Here is a 12820-nt window from a genome sequence, read left to right on the forward strand (position 1 = left end):
GGAGTGGAAATTGATGACGTGGCGCGGTTTAAGCGAGGATAAGAGGCGTCATTACGCTAATAGGAGAGGGTTTCAGTGAGCAGAGAGAGAGAGAGAGAGAGAGAGAGAGGGCGTAAGAGGCCAGCCAAGCAAGGAGGCACTTACCACTTCGCTGCGACCGGGGGACTGCCCTCTTGTTGAAGGGGGAGGGAGGTGTGTTGAAGGGGGAGGGACGTGTGTTCAAGGGGAGAGAGGTGTGTTGAAATGGGAAGTAGGTTAAAAGAGGAAGATGGTGAGAGGTGGCAGGGGTGGAGATTAGATGGGCAGGGGGCGGTGAGAGGGCAGGAAGAGGGAGAAGAGGGCAGGGGGTGGAGGTTGCAGGAAGGATGAGGGGGGGGAGGGGAAAGGACAGGTGCGTAATAGGTGAGCTAATGGGAAAGTGGTCGGGGGGAGGGGGGATAAGGAGAGACGTTTAAAAGTGGGATAGGGGGCTCGGAGAGAGGGGGGGGGGGAGATATGGGGAGGGCTGGGGAACGGGTGGATGGAAGCTGTGGGAAGGGCGAAAAGGAAATTGTGGATGGGAAAAGGATTTGGTCTGGGAAGGGGTTGAATGGAGAGAGAGGAAGAGGCAGGAAAGAAGATGACGGTAGAGTGGAAGGGGTTGGGAGGGAGTAGGTTGTGGAAAAGGGCATGGAAGACAGAGAGGAAATAGATAGGAGTGAACAGAGGAAGTGAATGAGAAGACGGAAGAGGTGGAAGGGAGGGAAGAGTGAGCATATTGAAGAGCAAGGAAGGGACGGAGGATTATAGAGGGAGTCAAAGAGTAGGGAGGAAGGTCGGAGGGGTGGGGGGGGGAGAGATTTATTAGATAGAATTGGTCAGGGATTTTTGTTTATTGTTATTGTGGTTTTGAAGGGTAAGTGGCGTCGAGGAGGGAGAGGAGTGAGAGAGGGAAGGGAGACTTGAAGGGGAACGGGAGACGGAAGAGGATGTTTTGAGAGGGGAGGGAGGGGGGGGGAGGAATGATATCGGCTCCGGGTGGAAATGGTCAAGAGGTTTGTTTATAATTGTTAGCATGATAAGAGGCGCGGCAATGAGGGACAGTGAGAGGGGGGAAAATAAGAGATGGGTATAGGGAGAAATAAGAGGCGTAGGTCAGATAGGCGAACGGGAGGGGTAGGGGGGACAGGAAGAAAATATTGTATGGGGAAAAAATAAACATTTTATTTGGAATAATTCCCTATTGCTCAACACATAATTCCCCCTCACCCACCAGCAACTGTTGAACGCGAAACACCATACAAACCATACATAACAATCTCCTACACCTAATAACACACAACCGATGGTCAGATGAGCGGAAAAAGACTTCAAGAGCGACCCTCAGTATGAGTCACAAGATTTATGCAAAACTGAATACATAAAAAAATGACTTAATACGGAAGATCCAAATAGATTACTGAAACAGGAACATTCTGGAAAAACGTAAACCAACCCGATGGTCAACTGAGGCCCCCCAAAAAAAAAACTCCCTGACATGAAAGACACGATAGTTTAGGTGTCTCAAGAATTCTAAGACAGAACAAGAGCAAAAATTCAGGAACTATTACAAAATAATATATATATTGAGAATAAACCTCTAGAGGCAAATGCCAACTTGCGTGACGGTCTGGTCGTGTAGATATACTCCAGGTAAGCAGCTCATCAGAGGTATACTCACCAACAAAAAAATAATCGACAGTTTCAGCGACAACAGAAGCTAGACTCGGACATCGGCGAGGCATTATACACAAACCAAACCGTGTATCAATAGCCAACTAGCGCCTGAGTGCACTCTGCCAACTTCCAGAACACGACTGAACATACAACATGCAACAACATGCAAGCAGGTGAGTGACAAGATACATGCAGCTATTGGGGGAGGTGCTTCTTCACCTCATCGCATTCACCTCATCAAGGGGGGACGTTGGCTGAATGGACAGCGCTCTAGACTCGTGAACCAAAAATTATTGTTACTTGCTTAGCTAAATGAACTGTTAGGTTCAGTTCTTGAACCCATTATGTGCCTCAGTAACCCTTTCCATCACCGCCCATGGGATGGGTATGGGGTGCATAATATATGACCAAATCAAGTTATTCACAGGAAGCAGGAACGAAGAGAGATTAGAAAAGATTAATTTACATTCTCCGGGAAGGTGACGAGTTATGGTGGATATGACTGATGTTAGTGGGTGAAATAATATAACAAAAGGGGAAATGTTAAACGATGTTAAATATATAAACGAAACAAAGAATACAAATAGGATAATTTTAGAGTTAGGAAAGATCTTGGTAAATGCTGATTGAGAGAAGCGCTGGAGAATTATGGAATGTCAAAGGAACATAGTAAATCCGTGGATTGTGTCGAACGTAAGGTAAATATATAAATTAATGAAGATGGTTGGATATAAATATGAGTTGCTTCGCATGAGGTCAATAAGGCTCCTGCAGTAATTTCTATTAGTTAAGACACTCATAGTGAAGCTCGTCTTCCTAAGGTTACCATTCCTTTCCCCCGTCCCATCCCAAATCCTTATCCTGACCCCTTCCAAGTGCTGTATATACTGTAGTTGTAATGGCTTGGCGCTTTCCCCTGATAAATTCCCTTCTTTCTCTTTCTCTCTCTCTCCTTCCTTATCAGCGTCTTCTTTCTCTTCTGAGATTATTTGATTTAGGCCAAAGGCGATGCGCTGAGTCAGCCTATTCACTTATCATTCATCTGTTTCTTGCTGCTGCTATTGTTGTGGGATTTGTATTTGGTATTACTGCTGGAATTGCAATTGCCAATGTTTCTGTGGTTGCTGTCTGTGCTGGCGTTCCGTTGTTGTTGTTGTTGTTGCTGTCTGTGCTGGCGTTCCGTTGTTGTTGTTGTTGTTGCTGTTGTTGCTGTCTGTGCTGGCGTTCCGTTGTTGTTGTTGCTGTCTGTGCTGGCGTTCCGTTGTTGTTGTTGTTGTTGCTGTCTGTGCTGGCGTTCCGTTGTTGTTGCTGTTGTTGCTGTCTGTGCTGGCGTTCCGTTGTTGTTGTTGCTGTCTGTGCTGGCGTTCCGTTGTTGTTGTTGTTGCTGCTGTTGTTGCTGTCTGTGCTGGCGTTCCGTTGTTGTTGTTGTTGTTGCTGTTGTTGCTGTCTGTGCTGGCGTTCCGTTGTTGTTGTTGTTGCTGTCTGTGCTGGCGTTCCGTTGTTGTTGTTGTTGTTGCTGTCTGTGCTGGCGTTCCGTTGTTGTTGTTGTTGCTGTCTGTGCTGGCGTTCCGTTGTTGTTGTTGTTGTTGTTGCTGTCTGTGCTTGCGTTCCGTTGTTGTTGTTGTTGTTGTTGCTGTCTGTGCTGGCGTTCCGTTGTTGTTGTTGTTGTTGCTGTCTGTGCTGGCGTTCCGTTGTTGTTGTTGTTGTTGTTGCTGTCTGTGCTGGCGTTCCGTTGTTGTTGTTGTTGTTGTTGCTGTCTGTGCTGGCGTTCCGTTGTTGTTGTTGTTGTTGTTGCTGTCTGTGCTGGCGTTCCGTTGTTGTTGTTGTTGCTGTCTGTGCTGGCGTTCCGTTGTTGTTGTTGTTGCTGTCTGTGCTGGCGTTCCGTTGTTGTTGTTGTTGTTGTTGCTGTCTGTGCTGGCGTTCCGTTGTTGTTGTTGTTGTTGTTGCTGTCTGTGCTTGCGTTCCGTTGTTGTTGTTGTTGTTGTTGCTGTCTGTGCTGGCGTTCCGTTGTTGTTGTTGTTGCTGTCTGTGCTGGCGTTCCGTTGTTGTTGTTGTTGTTGTTGCTGTCTGTGCTGGCGTTCCGTTGTTGTTGTTGTTGTTGTTGCTGTCTGTGCTGGCGTTCCGTTGTTGTTGTTGTTGTTGTTGCTGTCTGTGCTGGCGTTCCGTTGTTGTTGTTGTTGTTGCTGTCTGTGCTGGCGTTCCGTTGTTGTTGTTGTTGTTGCTGTCTGTGCTTGCGTTCCGTTGTTGTTGTTGTTGTTGCTGTCTGTGCTTGCGTTCCGTTGTTGTTGTTGTCTGTGCTGGCGTTCCGTTATTGCTGTCGTTGCTGTCTGTGCTTGCGTTCCGTTGTTGTTGTTGTTGCTGTCTGTGCTTGCATTCCGTTTTCGTTGCTGTTTGTGCTTGCGTTCCGTTGTTGTTACTGTCTGTGCTTGCATTCCGTTGTCATTGTTGTTTGTGCTTGCGTTCCGTTGTCATTGTTGTTTGTGCTTGCGTTCCGTTGTCATTGTTGTTTGTGCTTGCGTTCCGTTTTCGTTGCTGTCTGTGCTTGCGTTCCGTTGTTGTTACTGTCTGTGCTTGCATTCCGTTGTCATTGTTGTTTGTGCTTGCGTTCCGTTGTCATTGTTGTTTGTGCTTGCGTTCCGTTGTCGTTGCTGTCTGTGCTTGCGTTCCGTTCCTGTTGTTGTTGCTGACTCAGCTTGCCTTCTGTTGTTGAAGTGCATTATGATGTGTTTACCGAATCAACATTCCCTCCCCCCCCCTGTGTCTTTGAAGTATAATTTAGTTTGTTGCTAATCTATATTGCTGTATTGTTATTGAAGTGTCCGGGAACCGTGTCGTGATTGATTGGTTGAGTAATATTGTGACATAATTGATTTCTAAACGATTTTATTATTCGCTGTGGCTTCGTTGTATCATAAAAGAGCAATACAGTTTGTTTGTTTGTTGGCGATTAACGTAATGGATAGTTAGGTCAGGTCGTTAGCCCGAGGTCAATATCTCTGCGGTTATTATTCAGGGGTTGTGGGGGTGGGGGGGGGGGGGGATTGCTATGAGGGCTTGTTTGGGGTGGGGCGTCTGGTTAGGGGAGGGGTAGCTAGGGGAAACCTGAATAGGGGAGCCTGACTAGAGAAGCCTAGCCAGGGAAACCCAGCTAGGGAAGAGCCTGGGTAGAGGGTTATATCTGAATTGACCAAAGGGGGGAAGGCTGGAAGTGCAGAAATGGGAGAAAATTATACACCTAGGGATCCCTGAGTAGATTTAAATACTCTTTGTTTCATTTTCTTGATTGCTTACTTGATTGAGTATCCGGTTGTGTCCGGACTCTCTCTTTCTCCCCGTCTCTCTCTCTCTCTCTCTCTCTCTCTCTCTCTCTCTCTCTCTCTCTCTCTCTCTCTCTCTCTCTCTCTCTCTCTCTCTCTCTCTCTCTCTCTCTCTCTCTCTCTCTCTCTCTCTCTCTCTTTCTCTCTCTCTCTCTCTCTCTCTCTCTCTCTCTCTCTCTCTCTCTCTCTCTCTCTCTCTCTCTCTCTCTCTCTCTCTCTCTCTCTCTCTCTCTCTCTCTCTCTCTCTCTCTCTCTCTCTCCCAATCACCCAACTCTCCTCTCTTCCTCTATTCATCTTCCCCCTCTCCACCCTGCCCCCTCAACACATCTTTCAGCCTCTCCACCTTTTATTCCCATTTTCCTCCGCGCTCTCTCTCCCCATTTTTCTCCCCCTCCTCTCTCCTCCAAAATCACCCTTCTCCCCCTCACACTTTTCTACTTTCTTTTCCTCTACTCCCATTTCCCCCATATTCCCCCCTTTGCCCATCTCTCCAAACCTATTTCCTCTCATTCCTTTAATTTTTTTTTATTAATTTATGAGGAACATCTACATTAGTGCAGCTACCCTAGACTATATGAAGTGGAGTACAGTGTGTCAAAAAAGCTAACTAGGTGATGCTAAAAAATCCCCATCACACAGGATGGTTAGTCATACAGAGGCATGTGATAAGTAGTCTGCACTGGCAGACTCCAGAAGCATTTTGAGGATATCATCAACACAAGATTGAATAAGGTAGCAGTGGTAATACAAGTCCCCATCTCGCAGGATGGTTAGTCATACAGGGCCATATGTTTAGTAGCCTGCACTGGCAAATTTTGGGTACACTGTGAGGATATCTTCAAGAATACGAGAGTGAATAAAGTAATTGCAAAGCTCCAGGTACCTCATGCCAACTGGTCTGAAAGGTCTAATAACTGGGCATTCAGTGATGTAGTGCGAGAGATCGTGCCGTAGTTCCTGCTCACAGAGTTTGCACCTGGAGTGTTCAGGATTGGGAGACCCGTCACCTGCAGCCACCTGCCACAGGTAACGGTAACCCAACCTGATCCTTGCAACCACTGTGTCGCACAGTCTTGTGAACGTTTTGTGCTGCCCATAGATATAGATTTCAGATCTGAACAAATCATAGCTTTTTATACTAGTACATTTTTTTATTATTATTAACACATTAGGGACATCTGCATTAGTGCAGCTGGCTGATGTCAGACTTTAAAAAACAAATCCCATGAATTAGTCCTGAAGCCGATATTTCTTACAAGGGTGACACGTGGCCCTCTGACACTTCCGCAATCCCATGTGTCATCTTGGATACTTTGAACGAGTCTTGCTTGCCCCAAGAGCCTAACTTCCCACAAAGACTTTCATATGTACTTCTTAGATCAAGTCTTTACCGTAAGTGTTTTACCACAAGTGTTGTCCACAGGTGTTTACACGTGTTTACCACAGGTTGTTTACAGATATTTATCACAGCCGCTGACAGAGTAAAGAGCTCCAGTTAAGTCCTAACGCAATGAACTGCGTGACTATCTGGACAGTGATAGTTTTTCATTTAATGTGTAGGGGCATTGAAACCTTAATATAAAAGTGATTAATATAGTTTCAATATATCATAAAATAATCGACCAAAAATCACATAAGGAATGAGAGATAATTTCACTTAAGTATTCTTCATCCGAAATATAACAACACTTAAGGTGAATACTTAAAATAAGTTACTAAATAATAATTAAGTTATTATATATTAATCAAGGTTAACCGAACAAGTAATTCAAAGCTTCACCTTAAATAAGGAACTGATCAGCATCTCTCACATAATGTTGGAATCTCATAAATAACATCTCTCTCTCACACATCATGGGCGTCTCTCACACAACATGGGCGTCTCTCACACAACATGGGCGTCTCTCACACAACATGGGCGTCTCTCATACAACATGGGCGTCTCTCACACAACATGGGCGTCTCTCACACAACATGGGCGTCTCTCACACAACATGGGCGTCTCTCACACAACATGGGCGTCTCTCACACAACATGGGCGTCTCTCACACAACATGGGCGTCTCTCACACAACATGGGCGTGTCTCACACAACATGGGCGTCTCTCATACAACATGGGCGTCTCTCACACAACATGGGCGTCTCTCACACAACATGGGCGTCTCTCACACAACATGGGCGTCTCTCACACAACATGGGCGCCTCTCACACAACATGGCGTCTCTCACACAACATGGGCGCCTCTCACACAACATGGGCGTCTCTTACACAACATGGGCGTCTCTCACACAACATGGGCGTGTCTCATACAACATGGGCGTCTCTCACACAACATGGGCGTCTCTCACACAACATGGGCATCTCTCACACAACATGGGCGTCTCTATCACAACATGGGCGTCTCTCACACAACATGGGCGTCTCTCATACAAGCTCAGCATAACAATCCTTCCACCACCACGTCACCACCATCTCATGAAGGCAAGCTCAGTACCACAATCTCTCAGCAACATCCACCACAATACAATCTCATCACCACAATACTTCATCACTACAAGCCCTCCAGCTTCACTATCACTAACCCTCTCTTCACCATCAACTTTTTATTGCCCATTCGTTGTTATGAACCCAACAAGTACATTATCATACTTTTCTTATCACAACCATCTACACCTCACCACAACCCCCAACCTCACCACCACTCCAGCCTCACAACCGTCCCATTCTCTCCCCAACACTTAGAAATAACTAACTTTCCATGCCCCATTCCACCACCACTGTCAACCAAGCACCTTCGCCACAACACCACCCCTACACTTCTACCACAACACATGCGCTGCCCCACCATACTTACACCACAACAACAACATCTGCACCACCATCATTACCACATCACCTGCACCACGACCACATCTGCATACCACCACCACCACCACCACCACTACCACCACACCACCACCACACCACCACCACCACCACAACACCACCACCACCACCACCACCACCACAACACCACCACCACCCCCACCACAACACCACCACCACCCCCACCACAACACCACCATCACCACCACACCACCACAACACCACCACCACCCCCACCACAACACCACCACCACCCCACCACAACACCACCACCACCACCACCAAACACGCTCACTCCAGCTCATATTCCAAATATCTCTCAGGGTGAGGAAGATCCTAGACAGAAGACAACCACCCAGAGCTGCAGCAGTAGATACCAGGGAAAGATATGATGCTGGAGAAGGAGAGAGGCAGAGATACGGCCGTCGGGACAATAGATCGAGACAATAGAACAATAGACACGATGGTACGGACGCCAGATTGCTCCGCCACTAATCATAGCAGTGGCAACAATGAAGGTAGAATTAGAAGCCAGGCAGAATGGACGCGCCAGTAGGAGCCAAGCTCTACCTATGGAGGGAGGGAAGGAGGAGCCAGAGTCTACCTGTGGAGGGAAGAAAGGAGGGAGTGATGAGGAGTCAGGTTCTACCTGTAAAAGGAGGGAAGGAAGGAAGACAAAGATGAAACTGAAATACGACGAAGAATTTATTGGTATGTAAACGATAGGAGAAGGAATATTGGATAGCGGGAGGTGAGAGAGAGACGAGAGGTGAGAGACAGACGGTAGGTGAGAGACAGACGGTAGGTGAGAGACAGACGGTAGGTGAGAGACAGACGGTAGGTGAGAGACAGACGGTAGGTGAGAGACAGACGGTAGGTGAGAGACAGACGGTAGGTGAGAGAGAGACGGTAGGTGAGAGACAGACGGTAGGTGAGAGACAGACGGTAGGTGAGAGACAGACGGTAGGTGAGAGACAGATGGTAGGTGAGAGACAGACGGTAGGTGAGAGACAGAGACGGTAGGTGAGAGACAGACGGTAGGTGAGAGAGAGACGGTAGGTGAGAGAGAGACGGTAGGTGAGAGAGAGACGGTAGGTGAGAGACAGACGGTAGGTGAGAGACAGACGGTAGGTGAGAGACAGACGGTAGGTGAGAGAGACAGACAGGAAATGAATGGCAGACTGCCAAACACATAGCAACAAACGAATAATACTTACCAAACTGACGCTCTGATACCTACATAATTACTTAGAAAGACATCTAAACACGCACACACACAGACATTTAGACAAAATTAAAACAGGTAGAAAGACAAAAAAAAACACCACAGAGGCAGAGTAATAATTATTGGCTGAGCCCTAAAACCTGGCCAGAATTTGTTTGAAGAGCTGTCGGTCCTTAGTCTAGCTCACGGGGCCTGTCGCTACAAGATTAAACACAGTGGTAAAACCTGGCCAGACGAAATTGTAATACCAGCTTAGGGTAAGAGACCGTTAGAGGAGAGTGAACGGAGGTGGAAGAGAGAGAGAGAGAGGAGGGATAGATATTCATGAGTAAGTAGGAGAGAGGGAAATAGTAAGTGGAATGGAGGAAAGCATGACTGGTGGTCTATAAGAAGGGAAGACTTAAGGAAGGGAGAAATCGTGGGAAAGAAGAAATGAGATGCCAGGAAAGAGGGAGAGAGGAGATGAGGGAAAAGCAGAGAGGGTGATAGAAAGGGAGAGAGGAGGGAGGAAGGGAGGGGAAGGGATATGAGTGAAGAGATTCACAGCTGCCGTAGGTCAAAGGTCACAGGGCTAACTGGGACACTCCTGAATGTCAAGTGATAAATTCTCTATCTTTATTCATTATAACTCAACCCAACAGAGCAGGAAGTGGGTATAAATTAGTATGTAAATACATTGTTACAAAGACACATAATGGTCTAAGGATGCGAACCCTCAAATTCATTTAACTAAGCAAGTAACAATCTTTTGAAGCTAAATATATTTTGTTCGCTAAATAAGAGTGAAATCAAGTCATTTCGACTGAGATAATGTTGCTATGAAGGAAGCTAGTTTTAAAGATTAAATGGAAACACGCCATTGCAATTGTTTTGTAATACGAAGTAGGTGTTCTATTTGGAAACTGTATGTACAATTCTGTTATCATACTAATGCATTAATGACTTTGTCGATGTGAACCAAAAAAAAAAAAATTCCAACGACCCTCAAAACATCTAGAGGAACTAATATAATAGTAGCTATAATGACGGTCAAGACCGATAGTTAACTGAAGCGTTAAATTAAGAATAATATTTTCCGACATATTTCATTGATTATTATATAAAACAAAACTCCTTCCTTGGTACAAACATACCAACCAGGAATGTGGAGACTCGCCACAGGTCACCTTCACAGCGGGTTAATGAAACAACGGAGGATATTTCCAGCTCCGTTCAGTTCAAATAGAATGAAATTGGAATTAAAAGCGTATTCTGCGAAAGCCAGTCGTCGACCCTGTGTTAATTTCAGACAACAGGTGCTTGGAGGTCAGTCCGGAGAAAGAGTGGACACCAGGTTAGAGCAGCAGAAGTGGAGGTTCGCCTGGGCATTGTGGTTTCACACAATTTTACACACAAAATATATATATATATATATATATATATATATATATATATATATATATATATGAGAAGAAGATGGAGAAAATTTAATGAAATAAATTAGTGAATACGCGAATGGCATGTAAATCTGTACCTAAAAAGATATTGAAAAATATCATAAAAAACATGGTCAAGCGTCCCACAAACAACTTGAAATAACCCCGCAGTCAATCCCCGCCCACCAGGGGGGAAAAAGACGAAAGCATTGACAAATAAATGTGATCCTTGTGTCGTTGCCTGGGGGAAGAAAACCATTGTGCATGTACGCTTCCACCGTGAGTACGTCGTACACCTCGCTGGCATACCCTCAAAATGCATTATAGTGAATGAACGTACCCTATAATGAGTCCGATAATTGTGAATTATCTGTACTATTGTCTGTCATCGGGTCATGTGACCTGGTGTAGCCAATGAGAAGTGGCCTTGGCATCATGCGTGTCAGCAATCCAATCCGTGATTGTGTTAGGAAGGAAACGAAGGAACTATCCGGAGAAAGTGCCACACCATTACGACTATATAGCACAGGGAAGGGATCCGGATAAGGATTTTGGGGTGGGACGGAGAGAAGGAATGGTGCTAAACCACTTGAACAGCGGTCGGGGATTGAACAACGACCTGCATGAAGCGAGACCGTCGCTCTACCGGTCTCTTCTTTGGTTCTTCTCCAGCTTGGAGAAGAAGTGTGATTCGGCTGAATACTTTTGTTTCAATTATGTATTATCCAGAGCCAGTTCCTGATGTATAAAATATAAGGATTTTCCTGATATATGTGATGGGGCGATAATGCAAATATTATAAGGATTAAATCTGAAGATGACCAAGAAACTACAAGATATTAGTACTAGAATTTAACTAAATTAAGTGGGTATAAATTAGAATTTACTAGAATTTAACTAAATTAAGTGTAAAGTAGTGATCCTGGGCGCTTAGAAATGGAGGCTCAGCCAAAAGGGAGATGAAACCTTTTAAGAATAAGTAAAACATAGGAGGAAGTTCAAATTGGCTCAGGAAACAGTACAACAATGGATTCAAGGCCAGAACAAGGAGCCGTTACTCAATCCTTGCTAGAGTAATTAGGCGAGTAGAAAGGGAGTGGAGAGCAGGAGGGAGTGGAGGAAGTACAGAAGACAAAGGACAGAGGACAACAGGATTAGATGTAACAGAGCTAGGAATGATTACATTAACATAAGACGAGTGTCGGAAAGAAATTATGAGAACGATATTGCAGTCAAAGCGAAAAAGCAACCAAAATTACTACATAGCCATATAAGAAGGAAGATGTCGGTAAATGACCAAGTGACAAGACTGAGGAAAACAGAAGGGGCATATACAGAAAGCGACAAGGAAATCTGCGAGGTACTGAATGCAAAATTCCATGGAGTGTTCACAACCGAGCCTGAGCAGCTCCCATTGTTAGAAGAGATTACCCAAGATGAAAGACTATCGGATATAGAGGTGACAGCAGAGGATGTAATGAAACAGTTGACAACACTGGATGCAAATAAAGCTGTTGGACCAGACAAAGTATCACCGTGGATACTCAAAGAGGCAGCGCAGGCTCTCAGCGTGCCTCTGGCAATGATCTTTAATGAGTCACTTATGTCGGGAGAATTGCCCAGTTGCTGGAAGGAGGCAAATGTCGTACCGATTTTCAAAAAGGGTGATAGGGAGGAGGCACTTAACTACAGACCCGTATCACTGACAAGCATCCCCTGCAAAATACTTGAAAGAATAATTAGGCTAAGACTTGTTGAGCACCTGGAGAGCATTGGGTTTGTAAACAAGCACCAACATGGGTTCTGGACAGGGAAATCATGCCTAACAAACCTTTTAGAATTCTATGATAAAGTAACAAGGATAAGGCAGGACAGAGAAGGCTGGGCAGACTGCATATTTCTTGACTGCCAAAAGGCCTTTGATACGGTACCGCACATGAGACTGCTATACAAACTTGAGAGGCAAGCAGGAGTAAGCGGAAAGGCCCTAGTATGGGTGAAGAACTACCTAACAGGAAGGAGCCAGAGGGTAATGGTAAGGGGCGAAAAGTCGGACTGGCGAACAGTAACAAGTGGAGTACCTCAAGGATCGGTGCTGGGACCAATCCTCTTTCTAATTTACGTAAATGATATGTTTACAGGAGTGGAATCATACATGTCAATGTTTGCAGATGACGCAAAATTAATGAGAAGAGTTGTGACAGACGAGGATTGTAGGATCCTCCAAGAGGACTTAAACAGGCTGCAGAGATGGTCAGGGAAATGGCTACTGGAGTTTAACACCAGTAAATGTAAAGTTATG

At 45.5% G+C, this 12820-nt stretch overlaps 1 protein-coding gene across 1 annotated transcript; it reads right to left on the reverse strand.

Annotated features, from left to right (window-relative positions):
* Window positions 1–2780: 2780 nt before the first annotated feature.
* Window positions 2781–4127, reverse strand: LOC138350145 (putative uncharacterized protein DDB_G0285119). Its single transcript, XM_069300463.1, has one exon. It carries the CDS (start codon window positions 4125–4127, stop codon window positions 2781–2783), a length of 1347 nt encoding a protein of 448 aa, XP_069156564.1.
* Window positions 4128–12820: the final 8693 nt, after the last annotated feature.

This window comes from Procambarus clarkii, chromosome 44 (assembly GCF_040958095.1).
Source record: "Procambarus clarkii isolate CNS0578487 chromosome 44, FALCON_Pclarkii_2.0, whole genome shotgun sequence".
Lineage (NCBI taxonomy): Eukaryota > Metazoa > Arthropoda > Malacostraca > Decapoda > Cambaridae > Procambarus > Procambarus clarkii.